The sequence below is a fragment of the Lissotriton vulgaris genome, chromosome 3_1, assembly GCF_964263255.1.
Source record: "Lissotriton vulgaris chromosome 3_1, aLisVul1.2, whole genome shotgun sequence".
Lineage (NCBI taxonomy): Eukaryota > Metazoa > Chordata > Amphibia > Caudata > Salamandridae > Lissotriton > Lissotriton vulgaris.
In genome coordinates this window covers 1,807,523,029-1,807,549,253 of record NC_141689.1, presented here as the reverse complement: position 1 = coordinate 1,807,549,253, position 26,225 = coordinate 1,807,523,029, and the positions used below count along the sequence as shown (strand labels likewise).

General features: G+C 48.7%; 1 protein-coding gene across 8 annotated transcripts in view; it reads right to left on the bottom strand.

The window, feature by feature from the left end:
• The window catches only part of ANAPC10 (anaphase promoting complex subunit 10), a 497,529-nt gene that overhangs the window by 19,947 nt on the left and 451,357 nt on the right, over positions 1 to 26,225 (bottom strand). For 5 of the 8 annotated variants that reach the window (XM_086962247.1, XM_086962244.1, XM_086962245.1 and 2 more), the window contains one exon: positions 25,935 to 26,161. In XM_086962247.1, the coding sequence (XP_086818373.1) occupies positions 25,935 to 26,161 (227 nt within the window). Of the gene's footprint in view, positions 1 to 25,819; positions 26,162 to 26,225 lie in introns of those variants that run through there. The other 3 variants (XM_086962250.1, XM_086962249.1, XM_086962251.1) reach the window with 1 other exon arrangement.

The following is a 26,225-nucleotide window of genomic DNA, read 5'->3' as shown; positions in this document are numbered from 1 at the left end:
TCGAGTACGAACGTGGGTGTACTTCGCAAGTACGGATCCAAGTATGTATTGCCCTAGAGGCAAACCAGTAATCAATCCTGGTATGCAGGTCATGGGGGGCTGAGTAATGCATTAAATGTCCTTGTTTGGGAAAACAAAGCCACCATATATCTACTAGGTCTAGTCGCAGCAGCCCTTCGTGTATGGCTCTAGCTGCTGCAGTAAGTCAACACGACGGGCCGCCTGAACTGTCCCGCACTGGGTCCATTATGCAATTAATATCTCCACCCCAGGGAAGTGGCAGTGAACTAGATTTACTCCCATAGATTCTGATAAAACTGTGGGTTATCATAGTTTGGTCTATAAACATTAACAATTACAATATCCAGTCCTCGACCCCTGCATCTAGTGATCATGTACCAACCTTCCTGATCGGAGTCCAATTTGCCTAGCTGAATTCCTGACTTCCACCCCACCCACGCTAGTACCCCCTAGCATGTGTGGTGAATCCTGCTGCATGGTAAGAGCCTTGCATCCTCCCATTCGTAAGCATACTACTGTTATTAAGCAAATGTGTTTCCTGTAGCAACGCTATATCTATATCATGCCTAGCTACGTATGACAACACTTTCCTTAATTTCCTGAAGTTTTAGACCATGCAAATTCCTTGTCAGTAGTTTTATATTATCCTAGTGTCTCTGCGTCATTCCTACTTGCACATTGGTAATTTACCATTAATTCTGTTACTGATTCTAATTGTTTCTACATTGTCAGCATATACTACACATTGCCTCTCGAGATTTGTCCTATCAAATATCGTATTATAATTCAAACAATCCCCCTCCCTCACCCCTCCCTCCCAGGCCATGCCCCCCACAACTTGGCATAGTCTAATGGCTTATCCCAACCTCCCCCCCCCCTCCCAGGCCATGCCCCCCACAACTTGGCATAGTCTAATGGCTTATCCCAACCTCCCCCCTCCCCCCCCATCCCAACATTCTGAAATCAACATGTTTGAGCGATTCTTGCTCAACTTATGAACCTAATTTGTCTGCCTTTCTTACAGTGGTCAAAACACGTGGGCAGCTTTTGCCTGCACACTCGCACCAGATCAGCTAAGTGACTGGATTCGGTTACTGTTGCTACTACTAAGAAAATAAAAGCCATGAAAATAGATAGCATCCGTTTTCTTCACTATTGTTCTAACATGTTATTGCGTTATAGTCATTAACTTCTAAGTACACGACTGTGCTATTAACTAATGCGAATTGCTAGTGTACCCTCTACTGCTTTATTCAGCACTCTTCAACCTAAATAAGTCTTCTTTGGGACTGCCATTTTATCTTCACAAACCTTATGAACCTGTAACAAATCATACACTGTGTATAGCTAAGTATCTGTTCAATTATTCTTGTCTCTGCCTACTCTGGATCTTCTTGTTCCTCTTCTAGTTGCAGCTCTGCATTCAGGTTTCGTTTTTCTGCTTTTATATATTCCTTGAGAGCTTTTTGCAATACTTAGGGGTCAGGAAAGAGTGTAGATTACCCTTGAATATTAACTCACAGTCTAGCAGGGTATAACATAGCGTATTCCAGATGGGGCTCCATTTGCGGTCTCTACAGCGGGGCAAATTGTCTCCTCGCATCTGGCACTCACATGGTAAAATCTGGCAAGAGGGAGATTGTTGATCCTCCATGGTCAAGTCGCCTTTATCTCTTGCTGCCTTTGGCGCTGCATCCCTGTCCCTATAGTTCAGTCGTTTCGCTATTATGGGACGCGGAGGAGCACCCAGTGGGGGACCTTGACCCAATGATCAGTGGGCGCGATCCAAAACGAACATCTCTGAAAAGATTTCTCTACCTAAGAGGGACACCAGCAGTTTTTTCGTGTAGATCTCCATGTTGCCCATTGGGGTGAAATCCGGCAGTCCAATGACGCAGAGGTTGCTCCTCCTAGATCTCGCCTCCAAATCCTCTGCCTTATCTTGCAAAACATCTCCTACCTCTGTCGCCCTTCTATCTGTCATATCCAATCGTTCATCGTGTTTATCCAATCTTTCAGTCACACGATACATTCTGTATGCCAGGGATTCTATCTTGCTATCTATCGCTGTTAGACTTTTTTGTAGCTCTGCAAACATCTATCTAACATCTTCTTCATTACTCGTCTCCTTCTTTTGATGGATCTGAGTCTTCTTCACCTTCCGTCTCTTTCCCTAGTGTCTTGCGCTGCTTGAAGTTTATCTTGGGTTACGTTTTGTCAACTTTCCCCATGTTTACTATCCTCTGAGCTTTCAAGTATCCAATGGTAGTACTGCTGCAGCGCACGTGTATGACTTCACAGGGAAACACTTTTTGGGTAGCTGTTGCGCCTTACAAATTTAATAATAATAATAATATGACTTTGCGTGTGTTTCTGGAAAACTCCTCACTCTCTCAACAGCACTCTTTCTCACGCCCCCCTCCTGACAGTGTTATGGACTTTCAGTGCTTCGCCACTCAGATCAATCAGCAAACCTGCATAGCTGCCATCTCACGATGCCTTGTGTAGTAAGTGGCGTGCATCCAAAGCTGCTGCCTATTACTCCCACCAAGTGTTGCTCTGTGCGCGCTTTGTCAGTGTGCTACGCAGGCCCTTCGGGTTGCGCTACCTTGACTCGGATGGACGTGGTGGTCCTTAGTGCCCCTCTACCGCTCTTTGCTTCATTCGCCACATGGCGCGTGTGGGCATTAGGAAGTCCGCACTATTAACTCCTTATGGGGCAATAAAGTTTATTAGCCTGGCAATTTGCACACTCATCTGCACCTTTCAGTGTATCTATGGCTCCCCTCTGCCTACACTTGCTTAACAGCACAACCAATCTCCATTTGGTAAGGTAGTTCACTTGCCCCTCAATTTGATCCAGCCCTGGTCACGCCTGCCCCTTAGTGTGTCGCAATTAGCTTACTGTAATCCGACGTGCCATGCAATGCTTTGCTCAAGCTCGGCTATTGTGGCAGTCCGCTAATCTCCAACAGGAATACGCCCTCAATCCACTCCCGGCGCTCCGTGTTGAGGCGCCGCTCCCACCAGTCTCTCGCTGCTGGATTGTACTACTTCAAGACCCTCCGTTAGAGGCTTCCCAGCAGTTTGTAGCAGCCGCCACCTTGCCGCTGCGTTGTCGCTAGTTACCGGCCGTACCTGAAGTACCAATACAGGCCGTCCTCCACCCACTGCTGCCTCCGTCCACGCTTCCACTGCATACACTCTGCTGCCCTGTCTCCGTGCTGTGGATCTTTGGGCCTCAGAGTCGGGCAATAATGGATTGTCGTGGCAGCATGCGGACTCGCAGCCTGGTTCAACGCTACGTGCACTGCCTCCGATCTGCACTATGAGGCAGGGGTTCCGGCGATACAATGCCATCAGCACGTTGCTCTGCTCACCGAGTATGGGCGGCCCTTTTCGGCCTCAGTCCGTCTCCGTCTCACAGATTAACTTTCCTCTTTGTTAACACGGTACTGGAAGGTGAGCAAAGACTCAACAGCTTGCGCACAGCGCTTTCTTGTCCTGCTGATTTGGGTTGATTCACTTACAATGGGTGCAGAATTCCTAACAGATTGTTTGATTGCTCAACTGAGCCCTCTCAGAATGCGTCCATCTTGAGCTCAGGCAAGCTCCACCTCCAGCAATGAAAATCTTATATAAAGCTGCAGTTTCACTGGTCAATACTAGGTGCCCCTCACAAGTTAAATACATTGGTATTCTTTCATTAAGGTGTAGTTTCCCAAGTTGTTACTAGGTGTACCACAAAAGTACAATGCAAGAGATCTGACATGCTTTTATGAAGCTGCAGTTCCACTATTCGTTACTAGGGGTCTCACAAGTCAAATGCAAATGCATTGATACTCTTTTGTGAAAGTGCAGTTCCACTAGTAATTGCTTGGTGTCCCTCACAAGTCAACAGCAAAAGCATTGAAATATTTTCATGAAGCTGCAGTTCCACTTGTTGGTAATAGAGGTCCGGCTCAGTTAGAAGTAGCAGCTTCAAATGACCTGTTCCAAGCTGGGGAGGGGGGTATGCATCTTTAATATCTACATTTGAATACATGCTTTTGCTATTTCATTTGTGCTAGGTTGTCATAGAATTCATTAAATGCCAATCTTGATTTTTAAACGTTTGTGATCACACTTTACTATTTATAGGAACATTAATTTACTGGTAAATCAAGCAAAATTAGAAAGCTAATTTCACTGTATTATTTGGTGGGTGTCAGCATGGGCCTTGAGTTGGGAGGAGTTTATCTGCATACTAACAGTGCTTCTACAGTACTTCTATAGCGTAGATGCAGTCCTACAAGAAGATATTAGAGGGCTCTCCAAAATCAGATGCAAGAGGTTAAAACGTTAATTACAATACGGGGGGTCTACCTAAAATTCTTCATATACACAAGAACGAACATTAGAATTTCCAATAAATGTCTTGCGAGTTATGAAAATAGTTGATGTAATCCTATTATACATAAGGATTTTGCCATTTTTTAAATGTAAGAGTGCATGTGCAGAGGTATAATGCAGTCACTTAAAATGAAGCATCCATTGGCTCGAGTGGGCTTGTCTTTTGATGTATACTTTCTGCTAGCGACCGGTGTGTTTACAGAGTGGTGAGGAGGTTCAGAGAGCCGAGACAAAATTACAAACAAATTACAGTAACACTTACCTGCTGCATCACCGCCCCTCTATTCTACAGGCACAGGGTCCCAGAGTGCACTGCGGCCAATCCTGGCACTGCTTTCATGCTGCTGAAAGCAACATCAGGCTTGGCCTGAGCGCCAATGATTTGCGCTCCCAGTTAGATTGGGAGCCTGTGCCTGCTCTAACCAACCCGGCAATGCAGCTGGGGTTGGAGAGCTTCAGTGCGCATGACTGTTTTGCCGGCCTAGACAGCCAGCCAGACCATCATGTGCACTGAATAGAAGTGTCCAACACTCCGCCTCAAGCCAGTCATCACTTTGGCCCAGCCCCCAAGCCTCGGCTCTAAGAGAAATACTTAAACAATAATAAACAAAGGTTTATTATCGTTTTTCGGCTGCTGACAGGTTGGGCGATGCTCCTCCTTCTTAGCGGAGGAGCGGCCTCTGGGACACAGAAATGCAGGGTGCGGTGATACCTGAGAACGCCTCGTTTCTCCTAAAAGAAAAGTGATGACAACTCTTAAAAACAATAAATTAAATACTTAGCTTTACAGCAAAAAGGTAAAGTCTAGTGTTGAGTTAGTGCTCAACCGACTCCAAACCAGTCTTTACATAAATACTTTGACAAGTGGCATCATACATATTGCTTCCTAGAACCATTCAGCACGTGTCTGAAGCCGATATGTAGTTGGGAGATGATTTATATTCTACATTTAGCTCATATGCGAAACTGAAACGTGTTGTTGCGAGAGTGAGATGTAAATTGAGATGCTCTTTTGCACATCACAAACATAATCGGTTCAGAGGGAAAAGGGTGATGCAGTTTATGCTAAATATAGGCTAAGTGTATTCAACCTGAGGTCTTCTCAATGAAAGTCGCTAGTGTTTTAATTAAATTGGCACATTTTGGGGGGGGGAGGGGGAGGAGCCACGCGCCGGTCCAAGATGGCCGCGTAAGTCCTCGGCTCCCGGGTGCCCGTCCCCCAGCCTTACGATCCTGTGACATATCCTAGCATTGAAGCACACTATCTGATGGCATAATGACGGCGGACCCCTTGGCGGCGTTTCCAGCCCCTCTGTGACACCGGGGGCCGGAGATACGGGCATGACTTCCTGTGGCCTTGTGTGCGCCTGAAGCCTGGGTCTAGAGTGCGTGCGGCGGCAGGGACAGAGCTGAACAACACTGGGGTCACGGACCGGAAGTCACTGGTCACGCCCCGTCCCCCTGAACTCATTGAGGGCGGCTGTGGGGGACCTTGGAGTACCTCGGCGGAGGTGGAGCACTGCGGCGAACTGCTAGGAAGGGGGGAAAAGCTGCACACCTGACAACAGCTCCGACCCCCTTTTTGGCACCGGGGGCCGGAGTTACGGTCCCTGCTTCAGCGGCCTCTGGCGTGCCTGGGGCGGTTCCCGCTCATCCCCCGCAGCTCCCTGGGTGAAATTGTAGCAGCATTGGCGGCGGAGGAGACACTTGAGGTGCCTTTGCGGGAGATCTGCAGAGCGGCTGGTGAGGGGGCAGGGCTACAGAGGCCCGCAAAGATATTCATAGGGGTGGTTGGTGGTGTTGGGGGGCTGCTGTTTACTGCTAGGGGACTTACCCCTTCTTCCTGACATCGAGGAGAGGTTTCGCTGCGCGTCCCGGAGAATGGAACTTCGAGCCTGAGAGATCAGCCGCCTGCACTGGGAGTGATTGCTTGGCCCCTGTGATGTTGTAACGCCAGGGGGTCGGGGATTGAATGCAACTTCCCTGGGGGCCCCCCATGAAGTTAGGCAAGTAGTAGAGCTGAATTGGAGCACCGAAGGGGAGCATGTCCGACAGCCCAGAACTTGTTATCTAAGACCTGCCGTGTAAGCCTCTGACGGAGCGACGGTGGTACGGTAGTCCCGCCACGAACAACCCAGGCAAGAGCCCGGACAACACATCCCACCTCGGAGCCGGTGCCGGTGTGACCTGGTGTAGCGACCGGATTTTCAGACCAAGTTATCAGCTTATCGATTATAACACACTCAGCCGCCACGTCCACCACCCTTCCCAGTACCTACAAGCACTATATCTAAATTACTCACCTGGGAATGGGGAATCCGCACTATATCCTATAATTACCACATAGAACTGGCCATATTTCCGATTCTGCAATTGCTGTAACGTCTCATTAACGCCCGACCCCAGACGATCTCACTAACGTCCGACCCCGATCTCTCTAATGTCCAACCCCAGACGATCTCATTAACGCCCATCATGGACGATCTCATTCATGCCCAATCATGGACGATCTCTTGGACATCTACTATTTGAGTATCTGATAAGAGTACATTTCCCTATTGCATAGAATAGGGGCCTAATCCTCCCAGACAGAAACTATCAGTGCCAATCAAACTCACTGGAAGTTATTTCCCATCTAAAGTTAACATCTTTCACCCGTCATCAGTTACCTTTAAGAAGGGAATCGCCCATCCTTCTATACGTCAGCACTTGGCTAAAAGGAAAGGTTAATCCTGTGATAGAAAACAACATTCAAGTGCAACTTCTAATCATTGGGGTCTCTTTATTAAATAGTGATAGAATGACAAGACAAAGAAAACATTATAACAATAATATATGTATAAGCAATACAGTAGGAAATTGTTATTGCAAGTGGGGACCTAAACATAACCTAGGAAGCAAAAAGGAGTGAATAATTATAAAATGCAAGCTATCTAGGAACGCCTCACCATAGTCTCACGCATTCCGGTCTCAGCAGCTGAGCTGGTCCCTCTTTCTCTCTCTCTCTGTTCTTTCAGGACTCTGCTCTGCACTCACTGGTACACGCCTGCACCGCTATGCCTTGTCAAAGCTGCTACACCTTCCGGCTGCTTGAACCCTCTTCAGTCTCTTCATCTGCATCAGTCTAGGATGACACCCTGACAGCCACCACTGCGGACTTCAATCTCTGAATGGAGCAAGTAACTTCGAACTGCTCCCAAGTCTGGCTGTTTAACATTCTTCCATCTTGGAGACCAACTGACTAACTGACTTCTCCAACTAGCCTTTTCAACTGACCAGCGGACCAACTGACACCTCTGCTTCACTGCTCTTTGATAATATGGGAGGCCCTCTACTCATGGAAATTTCCAGCAAGCACCCTGCCTCCCACCGAATTCCTGTACCAAGCCCCGCGCTCCCTGCGCTCCCACAGTGGCCATCTGCAGTTGCGTCTAGAGCCCGGGAAGTAAGCACATTCCTTCGATAAGAGCCGTTCCTCACCGGTTTCCAACTAGTGAATAACAGGCTGAGACTAAAACATTACCCTTAACCTACAAGCGCCTCAGACAACTGAGGCAGGAAAACAAGATGGCTGCTCTCTAGTTTCGGCCTCTAGGCCCGAAAAGAGGTTAAAGAGACATAAAATCATACCAAAGCCAATAGGTAAACCTCGCAAATAGGTGAGATAAAGTCAGAAATAAAGAACCAATCATCATATACTGAGATGGCGGTGGACAATGGTCACCACCAGCCCAAATAGCACAAACTACCCTGTCGGTACACCTGGCTACGGACTTTCAGATGGCGACTAAGCCGGAGGGAGACAGGCACAGCCGAGAACAACTAAAGGGGTGAGGCAGGTGCAGACTAATAAGTTGGATTGGTACACAATACTCAAGGGATCCCCTACAGATTCAAGACTTGCTCAGTTGTCTGGGGGTGACTCCTCATGCTCTTCGTCTAAATTGATGCTGCATGACATCATGGCAGCAATAGACGGGGTCAAGTCGTCAAAGGGACAGAAAAGGGAGTCTCTTCAGAATAAGCTAGACACGGTTACCATTGAGGTCAATCTTATCCGTGCAGACCTTACTAAAGTTAATGAGAAGGTTAAATCGCTGGACATCAAGACCACCAGCCTGACCGATGATGTGGCGCTGCTCCAGCAGGATATGCGGGAGCTCAAAACCTCTCGCGACTTGACTGAGTGCAAACGAAGGACGCGCTCGGCGCAACAATGTACATATCTTGGGGGTGCCTGAGAGATCTGAAGGCCCGCACCAGACTTGTTTGTTGCGGAGACCTTATTCTCACGCACCTCAAGCCCAAAGGTTTGAGTAACTTCTTCACCATCGAGCAGGCCCACAGGGTCCCGGGTGGGTGCCCCAAGCCTGGTGCACCCCGCGTCCGATGATTGACAGGGTGCTGAATTTCCGAGATAGGGGTGCCATCCTGCAGGCGGCACACCTGGGCCCTGCGCTATGATACGAGAACTCTACTCTCACTTTCTTCCCTGACTTCACGCAGATGGTCCAGAAACAGCGCAGGAATTTCCTTGCAGTTAAGAAAAAGCTTAGAGACAAAGGATTGAAATATGCTATGATGTTTACGGCACGCTTGATAGTCGAGGTCGAAGGGAAAGCATGGTTTTTCGATAATCCAGAGGTGGCGTCGGACTGGATTGATACTAGTTTCCCTGGTGGCAAATGTGACCGTGAGAGGGCGGTGAGAACGCATCACAGGAACAGGAATGAGAGCGGAGGAGCAGCACACGGGACTGATGTACTTTGTCAGAACCTCTACCTTAGAACTGTAACCTCTGGATATGAAAGTCATGTACCCGGCGGCCCAACCTGCAGAATGTCATCTGATCGGCTCATTAGTTCGTTCCTCAAATCCTTTGAACCGAATACCTCGTCGATATGGCTGGGAATTGAACATACGGAGATCGCGACAGGACCGGAGAGGACCCATCACTGGAGCAGGGACGTGAGCGGCGACACAGTACAAGGGACTTATGTACATTTTCAGGTATTGGGGGCTTGACCTGAACGGGGGCCCATCCAGCTGTGGGGAATGCCACGATTGACTAGGCGAAGCTGGCTTCAGAGTGATTATTTGATCCGGGTTGGGGGGGGAGACGGAACACTGGCCCTCCTTTATTTTCCTACCTTTAGTTAATCAGTAGTTTGGTGTTTGGGGCGACAGGCACTCTGCCACTTGGGGATGGGCATACGCCATGAGCAGGGGTGCAGGGTGGAATTGGTGGTGATCATTGTTTTAAGGGTCGCATTGTTAGTGGGATTGTTTGTGGGTTTTTCTTTTAAAACATCAGGAGATAGTTGTGTGTTAGCGACATTTCCAAACCAGCTTAATGTCAAACTGTAGACGGGGATCGGGAATAAGTGTGCTTAGCTGGAACGTGAACGGGCTTGGCGGCAGAAGAAAGAGGGGGATGGTTAACCAGTTTATTAGAAGACACTTCCCAGACATTGTGCTCTTGCAGGAGACACATCTTGTGGTGCATGGCCCTACATAAAAGGGGTTACAAACTGGTAGCACATGCAGGGTTCACTACAGGGATGAGGGGCGCCGGCATAATGGTAAAAAACTCATTTCCCCTGACCATCCAGGCCACGTGGTCAGACCAGAGAGGCAGGTATGTTGGTATATCGTGTCAGTGGGAAGGGAAGACAGCTACCTTTGTCTCCATTTATGTTCCGCCTGGTCTACAGTCCGATACTTTTCATGATCTGGGTCTATTTTCCAAACCTTGCCCTTGGGGCTCCTGGTTTTGGGGTGCGACTTCAACTCGGTAGTTGACGGCGAATTAGATCGACATCCCGCCCGGAAGCTGAGACCGGCGCAGAGGTGATTCCCCGAAAATTTGGACATGATGGGGCTGGTGGATGGCTTGCAGGGGCGTAACCCAGGTAGCACGCAGTATACACACGTATCCTGCGCACACAATAGTCTGGCCAGGATAGACTACGTACTGGTCCCGGCTGGGCAGGCGCATGCCCTTCGGGAGGTGCAACACCTTGGTAGGGGCATTTCAGATCACTCTCCAATTTAGCTCCGAATAGAATTTGGCCAGATCGACGCAGGCAGGATAGCCCTTAATAATCCATGGCACTTGAAAAATCAGGGCACAGTAGACTCGGCGCAGACCCTGTGGGAGGCATATAAAACTGTAATTCGGGGGGAGGCGGTATCTCCGATTGCAGGTAAAGAGAAGGAAAGGCAGGCTGCCTTGGAAAAAGCTGAAGAGGAAGTGATAAAGCTAGAAAGGGAGGTATCTCTAGCGGTGACCCTCGAGGGTCTTCACCAACTAAAGCTACAGCAAGATGAGTTTGATGGCCTCACCAGGGATAGAGCTAGGGTGCAGAACAGAGAGATTCAGAGCAAAATCTACAAGCATGGCGACAAGGCGGGAAAATTGATTGCATGGCTCGAAAGGAGGCTGTGGGCGTCAAGGATGGTGTCAGAGTTGCACAAGTTACTACTTGTGTAACGATATATCTGTAAGAGACATTAGTTAGTGATAGATTCCTTACCTTAGAATATCCCCAGGCGTCAGACTGGATCCGGAAAGTTTTGCGTAGCAGTACCCTTGCGCGTCGGTAGGCGTCGTCTGCGGCTCCGCGTCCGTCGTCGGCATCGTGGGCGCCGTGATGACGTCGTCGGAGTACTTAGACGCCGCCTCCGCGTGCTGACGTCAGTTCTTAGCCACAGCTTTTCCGCGCCAGAAGCGCAGAGCCATGACAAAAACCGACACTGGTGCTAAAAAGACTAGGGCCCTGAAAGGGGATGACCTTAACCCTAGATATCGGTTCGCAGAACGGGGAGGATGGGTGGGTCGGTAAGGAATCTATCACTAACTAATGTCTCTTACAGATATATCGTTACACAAGTAGTAACTTGTGCATCTGAAAGAGACACGTTAGTGATAGATTCCGTACCTTAGAATAGATACCCCAGCAATACCATACCCGTGGTGGTGGGTCTGCGAACCAATAATCACACCAGAAAGTCCTGGAGAACGGAACGGCCGAAGTAGCCATCCCTCCGGACTTGACTGTCCAGACAGTAGTGCCTCGCAAACGTGTGCAACGAAGCCCACGTAGCAGCCTGGCAAATGTCCTGCAAGGGCACACCTCGGCCCAAGGCAGTTGTAGTGGCCGTGGCTCGAGTGGAATGAGCCCGCAGCCCAACAGGTGGTTCCTTCTTAGCCAAGGAGTAACACGCCTGGATGCACATGATAATCCATCGAGAAATGGTCCTCTTGTGCACCGCTTTCCCTTTCTTAGCGCCCGCGTACCCAACAAAGAGTTGATCATCCACCCGGAACTGGCGTGTGCGATCCAGATAGAACGAGAGCGCACGTTTTGGGTCCAGACGGTGGAGCCTCTCCTCCTCTCTCGAGGGGTGCAGAGGCGGAAAGAAGGTGGGCAATGTGATGGACTGCCCCATGTGGAAGGCCGTGACCACCTTAGGCAAGAAGGAGGGCCTAGTCCTCAAAACAACCTTGTCCGGATGGACTGAAAGGAAAGGAGGCTTACAAGAGAGGGCCTGGAGCTCACTCACTCTCCTGGCAGAGGTGATGGCTACCAGGAAGGCAGTCTTCAAAGAAAGAAGGCGAAGTGGACAGTTATGAAGTGGCTCAAAGGGAGCGCACATCAGAAATGTTAGAACCAGGTTCAAGTCCCACTGAGGCATCACGAAAGGAACAGGAGGAAAGGTATGAGTGATGCCTTTCAGAAATCTGTTTACTATAGGGGACTTGAACAAAGAAGGTTGGTCAGGCAGCCTCAGAAAGGCTGAAAGAGCCGAAAGATAGCCCTTGATAGTGCCCAGAGCAGAGCCCTGCTGGGCAAGAGAAAGAAGGAAGAGAAGAATCTCAGAGAGAGGGGCATTGAGAGGATCCACAGCCTTTGCTGTGCACCATGCCACAAATCTGTTCCACCTGCAGGCGTATACCGTCTTTGTGGAGGGACGCCTGGCTGCCAGAATGATGTTGCAAACTTCAGGAGGCAAGTCAAATGGCCTCAACTGTCGCCGCTCAATCTCCATGCATGGAGGTGGAGACTGGACAGGTTCGGGTGGAGGACCGTCCCCTGCTGCTGCGACAGAAGGTCCTCCTGAAGAGGCAGACGAACCGGGGGATCGACTGACATACTGAGTAGCTCGGGATACCAGTACCTTCGTGCCCAGTCCGGAGCCACAAGGATGACTTGTGCCCGGTCGCGCTTGATCTTCTTCAGCACTCTGGGCAGAAGAGGTATAGGCGGAAAGGCGTACAACAGACCGCAGCTCCACTCGCGACGAAAAGCGTCTCCGAGCGAGTGCCGCCTTGGAAATTCCAACGCGCAGAACCGATGACATTGCGCGTTCTCTTCGGTGGCGAATAGATCTAACCAAGGCTCTCCCCATCGCAGAAAGAAGCCTTGCGCCACTTCCGAGTTCAGACGCCATTCGTGATCCATCGAGCACCGACGGCTGAGTTCGTCCGCCCTGGCGTTCAGAGAACCTGCCAGGTGTTGAACCACCAGAGTCACGCCCTGATGTTCCAGCCATTGCCAGAGGCGCAGAGCCTCCTGGCATAGGGTCCACGACCCCACCCCGCCCTGTTTGTGGCAGTACCACATGGCGGTGGTGTTGTCCGTGAACACCTGCACTGCACTCCCTCGGACAGACGGGAGGAATGCTTTCAGTGCCAGACGAATCGCCCGCAGCTCCAACAGATTGATATGGAGCCGGGACTCCGCCGGAGACCAGAGTCCTCTGATCTCCGCCTCTCCCAAGTGGCCACCCCAGCCCTGGAGGACGCGTCCGTCACAACTACGTGCTCCGGTTGGGGAAGGGAGAGGGATCTGCCGTTGACCCAATCGCGGTCCGTGAGCCACCACTGCAGCTGTCTCGCAGTGCCCTCCGAGATCAGGACATGGTCGGACAGGTTGCCCCGGTGCTGGGCCCACTGAAACTTCAGGTCCCACTGCAGAGCCCGCATCCGCCACCGTGCGTGATGCACCAGAAGGATGCAGGAGGCCATCAGCCCCAGAAGCCGCAGCGTCAACCTGACCGAAACCCGGGATAACGGCCCGAAGATCGGAATCAGGGCCTGTATATCCCGAACCCGCTGTTCGGGCGGATAAACCCGAAACTGCGCCGAGTCGAGAACTGCTCCGATGAAAAGGAGCTTCTGAGAGGGGCACAGGTGTGACTTCGGCACATTGATGGAAAATCCCAGCCGGTGCAGGAGATCCGCCGTAGTCTGGAGGTGGTTGACGACTGCCTGGGGCGAGCCCGTCTTCAACAACCAGTCGTCTAGGTAGGGGAAGACTGAAACCCCTAAATTGCGCAGGTGAGCTGCGACCACCGCCATCACCTTCGTGAACACCCGTGGGGCGCTGGTAAGGCCGAAGGGGAGCACGGTAAACAAAGTGCTCGAGGCCTACCGTGAACCGCAGGTAACGCCGGTGGGCCGGCAGGACGGGGATGTGGAAATACGCATCCTGCAAGTCCAACGCTACCATCCAGTCTCCTGGGTCTAGGGCAGCCAAGACCTGAGCCAGTGTCAGCATTTTGAACTTCTCCTTCCGGAGGAAGCCGCTGACGTTCCTCAGATCCAAGATAGGGCGTAGGCCCCCTTTGCCCTTCTTGGGTACCAGGAAGTAGTGGGAGTAGCAACCACGACCTACTTCTGGCCCAGGAACGCGCTCGATGGCCCCCTTGGCCAAGAGGGCCGAAACTTCCTCCTGCAGGAGCCGCAAATGATCCCCCGATACGCGGTGGTGTTGCGGTGGCATGGCTTGAGGGGTCGTCTCGAAGGGGCCCCTTCGGACGATCTGCAGCACCCACCTGTCCGAAGTGACTGTGCGCCAGTGAGAGTGGTGATGGCGAACCCTGCCCCCCACTGGCGTCACATGGGCCGAAAAGCACGGACTAGGAGGGTTTAGAGGCGGATGCTGCGGGGGCAGGTGTGGACTGGCTCCGCTTGCCTCCCCGACCGCCTCCACGGCGGTTTCGACGGCCGCCGCCGCGCTGGACGATAGTTTGCGGCGAGTGGCTGGCGGCACGCGTGGGGACGCCCCTTCCTTGGCCACGAAAGGAGCGAAAGGCACCCACTTGCTGGCGCGGGGCCGAGAGGCCCAAGGACTTGGCCGTAGCCCTGGAGTCCTTAAAGCGCTCAAGCGCGTGGTCTGCCTTGTCGCCAAAGAGGCGACGGCCATCGAACGGCATGTCCATGAGGGTATTCTGGACATCAGCCGAGAAGTTGGCGGATCTGAGCCAGGCGTGGCGTCGAATCGCCACCGTCGTAGCCATCGCTCTGCCCAGCGAGTCAGTTGTATCCAGTCCGCACCTGATCGAGTACTTCGCTGCGTCCCGGCCCTCCACTAGGGCTTGGCCGAGTTTGGCCCGTACCTCCAACGGACACTCTGGCAGCAATTACGCCACCGTTTCCCATATAGAATGGGTGTAAAGGCCCAAGAGGCATGCGGTGTTGGAAGACCGCAGTCCTAAGCTAAGGGACGAGAATACCTTTTTGCCAAAGGCCTCGTACCTCTTGGATTCCCGGTCAGGGGGAGCTGACGGGAAGGCGGTCTGGGAGTTAGAGGCCTGGATAACCAGACTCTCGGGGGTGGGGTGGGTGGACAGGAAACAAGGGTCGCCCGGAGCCGGGCGGTGGCGTCTGGCCACGTTCCTATCTAAAGGCGAACCTGTAGCGGGCCTGGACCAAGTGCCCAAAAGAACGCCCGACAAGGCCTCATTAAACGGCAGCATAGGCTCCATGGAGCATGACTGCGGCTTAAGGACCTCAGTGAGGAGGTTAGTCCTCACGGCCGCGACGGGGAGCTCAAGGCCCAACGCCTTAGCAGCCCTCATCAACACCACACTATATGTCGCGCCCTCCTCCGAAGCCACGGAAGGAGGAGAGACGAATCCAGGGTCTGGAGAGGTGTCCAGGCCACTGGCCTCCCCAAGTCCATGTTAGACTGACATTCCCTTGCCAGAGGGTCCTCAGACCCCTCCCAATCCTCCTCTTCCCCCATCTCCTGAGACTCAGGGTCGTAAGTGAATGAGAATGGGTTAATGGGGATGGAATTCCCCGACCGGCGTCGAGATCGGCGCCGATAGGCCCCGTCCCGACGCCGGAACCCATAGAGAGGAAGCATTGGGGACGGCGTCTGCCGAGGCCGACGCCGGAGGGGACACCACACGGACCGACCCCGGGGGGGTCGTAAGGTCCACCGGGGACGTTCCAGTGCCCGACGAGGGCCGAACGGCACCCTGCGGCGTCGGGCCCGAAGGCACCGACGACGCCGGGACCGCTGAACCCTGCGGCGCCGAGCCCAAGGGCAGCGGCGGCGTCGGGATCGTGGGGCCCTGCGGCGCCGGCGGCGTCGAGGCCGAAGCACCCGACGGCGTCGGGTCGCAGCCCCCGACCCACTAGGGCCCCTAGACGGGTTCGCTGGGCCCGAAGGCGCCGTGGAACCCGTCGGAGAAAAAAGGTACCTCATGGCCATGAGGAAGCGCTCTATCTCCTCCGGCGTCGCGTTCAGCCCAGGGACCGGGAGGTATGGGGCCGAACGCGGCGCCCGCGACTCCAGAGGAGCCGCGTGGGCGGTGTCACCCGAACCCCCGGCCGCATCGCGCGAGCGTCGGGGGGAGTCGGAAGAGCGATGATGCCTCTTCGACTTCTTATGCTTCTTACCTGACGACTTGGACCCGGAGGAGTGGCGCCGACTCCCGGAGCTGTGACGGCTCCGCCCCGCGACCTGTCCCTCGACCTCCCGTGGGACCGGGACCTCACACGGCGCGGGGCCGACTGGCGGATCTCGAGGCGCCTGCGGGACCGCTCCCGCCTGGCCTTCCTCGAGAGGGCCCGACAGTCGGAGCAGGCCTCGTCGTCATGGTCGACGCCCAAACACGTCAGGCACAGGCGGTGCGGATCCGTAATCGACATGAGGCGTTCGCACTCGTCGCAGTGCTTGAAGCCGGGCATCCCTAACGGCACCGTCGGAGTCGTGAAGACTTCGAAATAGATCAAAAAGATCCAAAAAGTTAGTCAAAAAATGACTAGGGAACTGCTTTTTCCAGATCTGCGCTGGCTGGCGCGGAAAAAAGAAGAACTGACGTCAGCACGCGGAGGCGGCGTCTAAGTACTCCGACGACATCATCACGGCGCCCACGACGCCGACGACGGACGCGGAGCCGCAGACGACGCCTACCGACGCGCAAGGGTACTGCTACGCAAAACTTTCCGGATCCAGTCTGACGCCTGGGGATATTCTAAGGTAAGGAATCTATCACTAACGCGTCTCTTTCAGATACAGGGGAATAACGCCAGCATTATTGTCGACCCACAGGCCATCGCCAACGATTTTGCGGACTACTATTGTGGAGTGTATAGTTAGATGGGCGTGTATACCGAAGAGGACAACAGGGAGATGATCAGGGATATTCAACTATCTATGCTATCAGGTGACAATTTGGAATATCTGGAATCCCCGCTCACGGATGACGAAGTGGCACAAGCTATTAGAGGAATGCATTCCGGGAAGGCCTCGGGACCGAATGGCATTCCCATACAGCTTTACAAATTAAGGTCAAATAGAATTTGCTCCATTTCCTCGCACTATGTTTGAAGAAAGCAAAGACCAGAGGCAACTTTCATATGACCAGCGGGTGGCTAATATTGTGGTCATCCACAAGGAGGGCAAGCCTAAGACTTGCTGCTCGTCCTATAGGCCCATCTCATTGCTAAACGTGGAGCCCAAGGTCCTGGCAAAGTTGCTGGCAACGAGGTTGGCCAAAGTCATTACTACCTTGATACAACCAGATCAGTTGGGCTTTATGCAGCATCGTAACACGGCCCTCAATCTAGGTCGGCTGCATAGGGTTCTTGGCAGGACCCAGACGATCCAGGAGCCAGCGGTGTTAGTGTCACTGGACGCCACTGTGGCATTCGACAGAGTTGAGGGGCCTTATCTTTTAGCAGTATTGGACAAACTGGGTTTCTGCCCTGAATTCACGAGTTGGGTACGCCTCTGTATTCTGCTCCGTTGGCCAGGGTGGTAGTGAACAACTGCAGATCTCCTGACTTTCAGTTGGGCAGGGGCACCAGACAGGGATGTCCCCTGTCCCATCTCCTCTTCGACCTGGCCCTGGAGCCGTTGGCAGCTTGGGTCCGATGGGACCGCTCGATACGTGGAATGCGATGGACAATGGAGTGGGAAGATAAAATTAACTATACGCAGACTATATTCTACTCTAGCTTACAAACCCGAGGGGATCACGGATTTGTTTTTTGGATGTATTGGCCACTTTTGGGAGATACTCAGGCTTCGCGATCAACTGGTCCAAATCGGTGCTCTATGTCCTTAGGGGAGACCCGCCAGTCATTCCGGACACTTGTCCAACACAAGTTGCCCCAGAGGGATTCAGGTACCTCGGTATTTATATCACACTGGACCCGAAGCTTTTATATGCCAATAACCTGAGCCCCCTCTGACGCGACTTAGAGGTCATGTGGCGAGCTGGAAGGCTCTCCCGCTCTCCTTTCTGGGTAGTGCAGCGCTTTTCAAAATGATGGCTCTTCCCCGGTTTCTATACGTGCTTCAGAATACGATGGATCAGGTTCCCGCGTCCCACTTTAGGGAAATAGAGACCCTCCAGAGGCAGCTACTCTGCGACGGTAAACCCCGTATAGCATTCTCCAAACGTACCCTTCCCTGCTATGACGGGGGATTAGGATTGCCGGACCTGAGGAAATACTACTGGGCCTCCCAATTGGCAGCGGTGAATCACGGGATATACGGACCCTCAGATGACCCTGGGTATGCAATGGACCGTTGGCAACTTCTGGGGGGTGACTATATGAGAGCGCTGTACGCCGGTCCCCGCAGGTTTCCACTCACAGGACCCACAGCACATGTCATCCAGGTGTGGCACGCGGCCAACAGACACCTCAAATGGGAAGGGACATTCACACTCGCTACCCCGCTTTGGAATTCAGAGAGGTTGGGAAGTTTATGGAAGTCCAAGGGGTTTGACAAGTGGGACCTTATAGGAATCACACACATAAAAGATGTTTGGGGGGAGGGTACAATACTCACATTTGATTGCCTCAAACAGCAGTATCAATTCGATGACCGTGAGTATTTCCGCTACCTCCAGGTCAGGCATGCGTTACTCACACATATTCCCAGGGGCAAGACACTCCCTGATGCTTCTCCCTCGAGGATAGAGTTTTGGATGTGCATCTTCCCGAGAAAACCATCTCTCTGATATATAGGACACTCATAAATAATATGGAAGACCCATTAGTTACATTAAGAAGACATTGGAATGAAGATGGTTTGGAGCTGGATGATGAAGAATGGCAGGAGGCTATTTCCTCCCCGCGAGTGGTGGCAATCCAGATGAGGCTTAGACTGGTGCAACTAAAGATATTACACCGGTCATATGTCACTGGGCCCTGTCTGGTCCGAATGGGCCGTGTGGATAGCGGAGACTGCAAGAGGGGATGTGGGGAATTGGGGACGTTGATGCATATATTGTGGCACTGTCGTAGTGTACAAGCATTTTGGGGAGAGGTACACCGTACATTGCGGGAGGTCCTGGGGATGGAACTGTGGCCTGAGGCCCGCAGATGTATTCTGAATGTCTGGGAACCCATGGACCCAAAGACATACAAACAGAAATGGGCAACATTGGCATTCATGACAGCAAAGCGTAATATCGCCCAATTGTGGGGAGCTAGCCAGCCGCCCCAGATTGAGAAATGGAGGGAGGATTTAGACAGGTGTATGTTTAGGGAGAGGTCATTCTATTCAGCCAGGGGATTCTCGAGGAAGTGGGGTAAGGTCTGGGAGGCTTGGACGATCAGGGTCGATGTCTGTACCGCACCGGCATGCCATGAGGATGTAGAGCCGCATGAGTCCCCTTGATTCACTAACTGTCATAACGGTGTTATATCTTGACTGTATGGAATGTCATTGAGAATCCCAGGAAAATTATGTGTAGGTCACCTGATGTTGATTTTTGTTTAATAAAAAGAAATTTGGAAAAATAAATTGGCGCATTTGTTAGTTCATGTGATGAGGGTTCGGATCCTTCCTTTAAAAGTGGGAAAATATTAAGTAAGGTAAGTATGAAGCTGAATGTATATTGTGAATTATAAATATGATCCGCTGTTGCTGTAATTTATAAAAGCTTGAAGAGCAATTCTACCATTTCCGATCAATATGACGTGCCTTTTCTGGAGAATGCATTCATACAGACCAAGTAAGTTAGTACCAAAGTTTAAATATGTCCCCCAAGGAGGCGTGGCTTGCGCGCCATTGAGGGAGGACGGCTTATCCGTGTGCTCCGCTATGGACTCAATCCGCGTATGCCGTGAGAGCTTTTTTCGCCGTTTTTCAAAACGGCTGTTTGGGATATAGTGTCGGTGGAAGGCGCAGGGAATACGAAGACACCGCTGAGAGATGTATCCATGCAGCGCAACGCCTTCTCTGAGCTGCGGTAATTTGTCTCTCTCCTGAGACGCGGGCGGCCGCCATTTTGGCCGCTGAGCCCTCTTCTGTGTTTGCTACGTCGCATCTCAGGAAATGCCTATTAACTCTGATAGATGGATCGTGTTGCCATATTATTGACCCTGTGGCAGAAACATCTATATTTTTTCGCTGGTTGCATGATGCTACTAAGTCTCGGCGTTATTCCCCAATTCTGTGTGAGGGTTAACGGCCGCCATTTTAGGAATGCCTGACTTGAAGAGACAGTGTTTTTCTACTATGTCATCTTAATTGCAATGACTTTCAAAGCGAGTTTTGCCATGCTATCTAGCAATTCATATGTGCTGGCTCATGAAGGTGCTTCCTATTGAGATTTCGGATTCCTCTCAGTGCACTGCTGCAACGTGTATTAAGGGTCTCTCAACATAGTAATTAGACAGTCACTCCAGTTCTTTGTGGACATTTACCCAAGCTTATACTGGTTAATCTGTTCAATTTGTGTACACATATTGCTGTTTGCTAGCCTATGACTCTGTGAGGTTACGTCTGACATATAGGTGCTTGCAGTTCTGAGTGCTGTACACCCCATTCTGCTCCCTTTTGCAACGCATTCAGGCACACCTCAGTGTTTTCATCATGGCCAATGACTCACCTCATCCAAAAATGTCTCACACTGGTACTAAACCTAAGAGACCTAAGAATGACCCGCCTTCTCCTATCCAGTCTTCCTCAAACCCTGTCCTGGATTCCATTCTTGAGGAGGTTCGTGGTCTTCAACCGTTCATGACCGCCACCAATGAAAAGCTTAAACAGATTGAGGAGCGCTGGGTAATTATGGAGGGAAAGGCTTTGAATTTGGAGCAACTTGTGAGCGATATTCAGGATGCCTCAGCTAAACTCCCGCTACTGGAGCAAGAGATCCACAAACTCAAACTGCATACTGAGGACCTTGAAAATCGTAATCGTAGGAACAATCTACGCGTTTATGGTATTCCGGAGAATGTGGAGGGGCCAGACATGGTGTCTTTTATACGAAAATTCCTACAGGAACTTTCGGATCTTCAACCTGCGTCGCACCCCCTCAATATACAGAGAGCCCACTGTTTAGGACATCTAAACTCCAACTCTACCAAGCCACGTGGCATTATTATGCTTTTTCTAGAGTTCACAGCGTTAATGTCTGTCCTGAAGGCCGCTAGGCTTAAACGACGTCTACAATGGTCTGGTCATAACATCTTTATCTCTCAAGAACTCTCGACTGCTACGAATGCCCGACGCAAGGAATTCTTGAATCTCCGTCCTCTAATGAGACAACTGAACATTCAATATGGGATTCTACATCCGTGCTTCTGCAAGATCACGCATAATGGCCGTACCCGATCTTTTGATAATCCACAAAAGCTTCACTCTTACTTACAGAGTGTCTCTCCTTCCACTATGGACACTGCTAACTAATGTTTCTCCACTTATGGATTTCACTGTAGTTCTTCTCGTCTTCATCCTGGCTTCTTTTGATCTTTCATTCTAGTTTATGTTCCTTTTCTTGAGGTTCCGCTTTTACATTCTTGTCTTTTTTCTATGTATATGTCCTTTTTTTGGCGGCTCGTGGGGATGTGTCCCCTCTCTGGTGTTTCCTCGCCCCTGATGTCTTGGTTATTTTACTTTTCTCTGATCTGGCTCTTATGCCTTGATCTGTATACTCTTTTACTTCCTTTTTTTATTTTGTTTCCTCCTTCCTCTTCTATCTTTTTTCCTTCCTTTACTTGGCTTTTTTGCTTGTTCTCTTTTTTTCAATGTTATTTTTTTCCTGAACGGTCTCTACTTCTATTGTTGTTCTTTAGGTTGTTATTCTTCTGGATTCCAGATGTATTTTACTTCAATAATATGAGTGTGTTGGGAGTTCCCTTTTCATGTAACTTATGTGTTTGCTGTTTCCATTTTTATAGTTATCTTCATGCCATGTGCCTACTCCGTGTGTTGCCCATCCTTCCTTCCTACCATCATGTGTAATTTTGTTTCGTGGAACGTACGAGGTCTTGGCCATCCTGTCATGCGTCAAAAGGTATTGTCTCACTTATCTAAACTTAATTCACAGGTTCTTCTCCTCCAAGAAACGCATTGTTCTGATGTTGAATCTATTAAGCTGAAAAGGCAGTGGGTGGGTAGAGTTGTGTTTTCTCCTGCTGTTAATAAAAAAGGGGGGTTGCTATTTTATTTCATAAAGCTTTAAATGTACAAATTGTTTCCTCTCAGAATGACGATGAAGGATGTTGGGCATTGGCCAAGGTTGTCATCCAAAATAAGACAATGGTATTACTAAATTTTTACGGCCCGGAACGCCCTGATCCCAAATTTTGGAAAGATATTAAAGTCCTAATTTCGTCCATCGACTGTCCTGACTTTGTCATTGCAGGTAACTTTAACCAATGGTTAGACCCTTTTTCAGATAGATTATCCTCCAGTAAATTTCAACCGGACAAATCTCATAAGAGCTTTCAATCTGCCATTGCCTCTCGTACTTTATATGATTCATGGAAATTGTTTAATCCTGATTTGCTAGAATATACATTTTTTTTTAATGTGCATCACACCCGCTCTAGAATTGATTACATTATGGTTAGTAAATCTTTACTCCCTTCCGTGCAAAAATCTGTAATTGGTTCCATATTTATTTCCGACCATGCTCCTGTTTACACTACACTTGACCTTTCCCTAATTTCCTCCATATTCAGCGGTTGGAAATTTAATTGTCCGATACTATTTTTAAGAAAGAAAGTGTGGGGTTCTTTAACAAATTTTTCTCCTTTAATAATCCTTCCGACACCTCTGTTCCTAATAATTGGGACACTTTTAAGGCTGCTTTCCGAGCATTTACTATATCTTACGTCTCTAAGAAAAAGAAACTTAACATGAAGAAATATGAAGACCAACTTCAGAAAATTAAACGGCTTGAACATTCTTACTTTTCCTCTAAGTCCTTCTCTGCCCTCCAGGAATTAATCCTAGCCAAAACTAATGAAGCTTGTAATACCCTATTTAAAATCAAATCTAAATTCCATGGCGGCCAACATAAAGCGGGAAAAATGTTGGCAAATTATTTAAAAATCAAATCAGAACGTAAAAATGTAGGTCTTATCTTTAACGATTCTATTAATAAACTGGTTTCGACGGATGAAGATATTGCTGAAGTGTTTCATAATTATTAGCAATCCTTGTACACTGACGGCACGCACCCCTCTGATGTAAACTTAACGTCCTTTTTTGAAGGCCTTCCCTCTCCCCCACCCCTTACGGCTGACTTCGCTCAATTGGAAAAGGAAATTACTCTCCAGGAAGTCACTCGGGCCATTAATTCTCTTAAAAAATCAAAGGCTCCTGGCCCGGATGGCTTGCCTGTTGACTTATATTCTTCATTTCATACCTTTTTTGCACCTAAACTCCTACAACTGTATAACTCCTTTATTTCAGATGCTAAGGCTTCTGGATCCTTTTTGGATGCGCTGATTATCATAATCCCCAAACCCGACAAAGATCATTCACAATGTAAAAATTATTGCGCTATATCTTTAATTAATTATGACTGTAAAATTTTTGCTAAAATCCTGGCTTCGCGTCTTGACTCCATTATTCCCCGTCTAATTAAAACCGACCAAGTGGGGTTTGTGAAAGGTAGACTTGCTGCTGACAATGCTCGTATGTTTTCCAATGTTACTGCACATAGTAAAAATCTTAAAGTTCCATTGGCAGCTTTGTCCTTAGACGTGGAAAAAGCTTTTGACCAAATAAACTGGCAGTTTATGTTTCGCACTCTCCTATGGTTTGGATTTGGCCCCTCTTTTATTTCCTTGGTTAAACTCCTTTATTCCTCTCCCCGGGCCAGTATTTTTGGTAATAATCAATTTTCCAAGTTTTTTACTTTATCTAGAGGCATCCGACAAGGATGCCCCCTCTCACCCTTATTATTTATTCTGTGTCTTGAGCCTTTTTTAGAACGAATTCGGTCCAATCCTAGGATTATTGGCTTTAAACTCTCCTCTACTGAAACTAAATTATCTGCTTACGCGGATGATGTACTGGTATATATGTCTGACCCTGCGTCATCCCTTCCACACTTTATGGATGAGGTTCGGTTTTACTCATCTATATCGGGATATAAACTCAATCTATCCAAAACGGAAGTTCTGCCCCTAAATTCGATCTGTTATCAACACATGTTTAATAATACTGAATTTGCATGGTGTCCTTCCAAAATAAATACCTTGGTATATGATTCTCATCATCCTTAATTGATACCCTCAAATTTACTTTTGATTCCCTTTTAAAGAAAATCCACTCCCTCCTTCAAATCTGGTCCCCCTTATTTCTTTCCTGGTGGGGTAGATCAGACATGATTAAAATGATGATTACTCCCCATATTCTTTATACTGTTTCCATGCTCCCTTTTAAAGTTCCCAATTCATATTTTTCCTGCATAAACTCTATTTGTACTAAATTCCTATGGACTGACAAACATCCTCGAATAGCTTTGCATAAATTGATTCGTCCTAAAAATGAAGGTGGAGTTCGTTTCCCCAATTTTAAAACATACCACTCCGCCTTCTTGATTAAACAATCCTTTTCTTTGGCTTATGACTTTACGGATAACCCCGTACTTAAATGGGTTCTCCTAGAACGCTCTCTCTTAAAAGATTTTTCATTTCAACATACTGTTTTTATGTCAAATTGTTCTTTTTTAACTAAATACCCCATTTTAAAATACTCCCAAACAGTGTTACACAATGTTTTCTCTTCTACTCTTTCTCCTCTTCAATGTTTTTTATCCTCTGTTGTGTGGTACAACAAATTCCTTAGATATAAAGGCAAATCGTTTTACTTTAAATACTGGAAGGAAAAGGATATTATGTTTGTTCATCAGTTTTTTGAGAATGGCTCTATCATTCCGTTTCCTGTAATGCAAAATTTATTTCATTTGCCTTCATCGTCTATAACTGAATACACCATTATAACTTCTGCCCTTCAGTCACACTTATCTTCTTTCTAATTACCTGATGTCTTTCCCTCTTTTCACCCCTACCACTCAACTATACCCTTTATTTTCCACTCGACAACCTAAGGCTGCTCTCGTTTATTCAATTTTGTTATCTAATGTTAAGGACCACCCTAAATCAAACGTAGAGACTGCTTGGGAAACTGATATTGATGTTTCCCTCTCCGTCTCGTTATGGGATCGTTTATGGTCCAAATTGGAATGAGGTATGGGATATTTGCATGCCAATGTTTTGTTGCTCTGCCTCATTATCACTATTGAATGTTTTTCTAGGATCTTTATCCACGGATATTGATATTGTATCATCTTCTGCTAGATTATTGGACCTGTTTATTGCTCTTGCATTTAAAGTTATTTTATCGTGTTGGAGGGATGACTCTAACCTGTCTGTCCATACTTGGTGGAATTTTATTTGTGATGAACACAGGATCGCTATTGCTTCATCCTATTCTGTTCCCCTAAAAATCAAATCCGACCTCCTCTGGCTCCCCTTTACCACTTATCTTTCTTCCAAATCTCCTAGTTGATTGTTTTATTTTATTCCCACATGTTCCCTCTTGTTTTTTTTTCTCTTTCCTTTGTTCTTCTATCTTTTCTCTTCTCCCTATATCTCCCTATTCCCTTTTTCTTTCCCCTTCTTAATATTTATCTCTTGCATGTTACATATGTTTTATACTCCTTATTAATTATGTACTTTTCTCCAATATTGATGACATGTGTATTGTTTTATATTTCAAAAATGATTAATAAAAATTTCTTAAACAAACAAAAAATATGTCCCCCAAAATATTTTGATAAAAGGCAAAAGATTTCTGAAAATAAATCTGTATTAATATGTTAAAAAAAAAGAGGAGGACATCTATTGTGGTAATATGCTTTGCATTTATTCAAAGAAACAAACCATATTTCCATATTAAAACAGATCTAATAATGCAGTAAGATATTAGAATCTCAAACATTCTTTTGAAATACTTCACCTAATAGATCGATACATCATAAAATCAATGGTTGTGCATCTGGGGAATTTGCCAATCGAGCTCTCCTCTACTGGAGTGTACACTTTAATTTGTCTCATGTGAGTGTCTCTTCCATTCTGGTGATTGGCCAAAACTGCAATCTGAATCATAAATGTGCGGATGGGCTTCTTATTAGAGTCTGTTAAAGGCACATGAATCCAACCACTCGGTTCCACCAGCTCGAGTTGCTGCAAAAATATATTAAAATGTTAACATATATTTAAAAATATTTTATCAATCATTCAGTCAAAA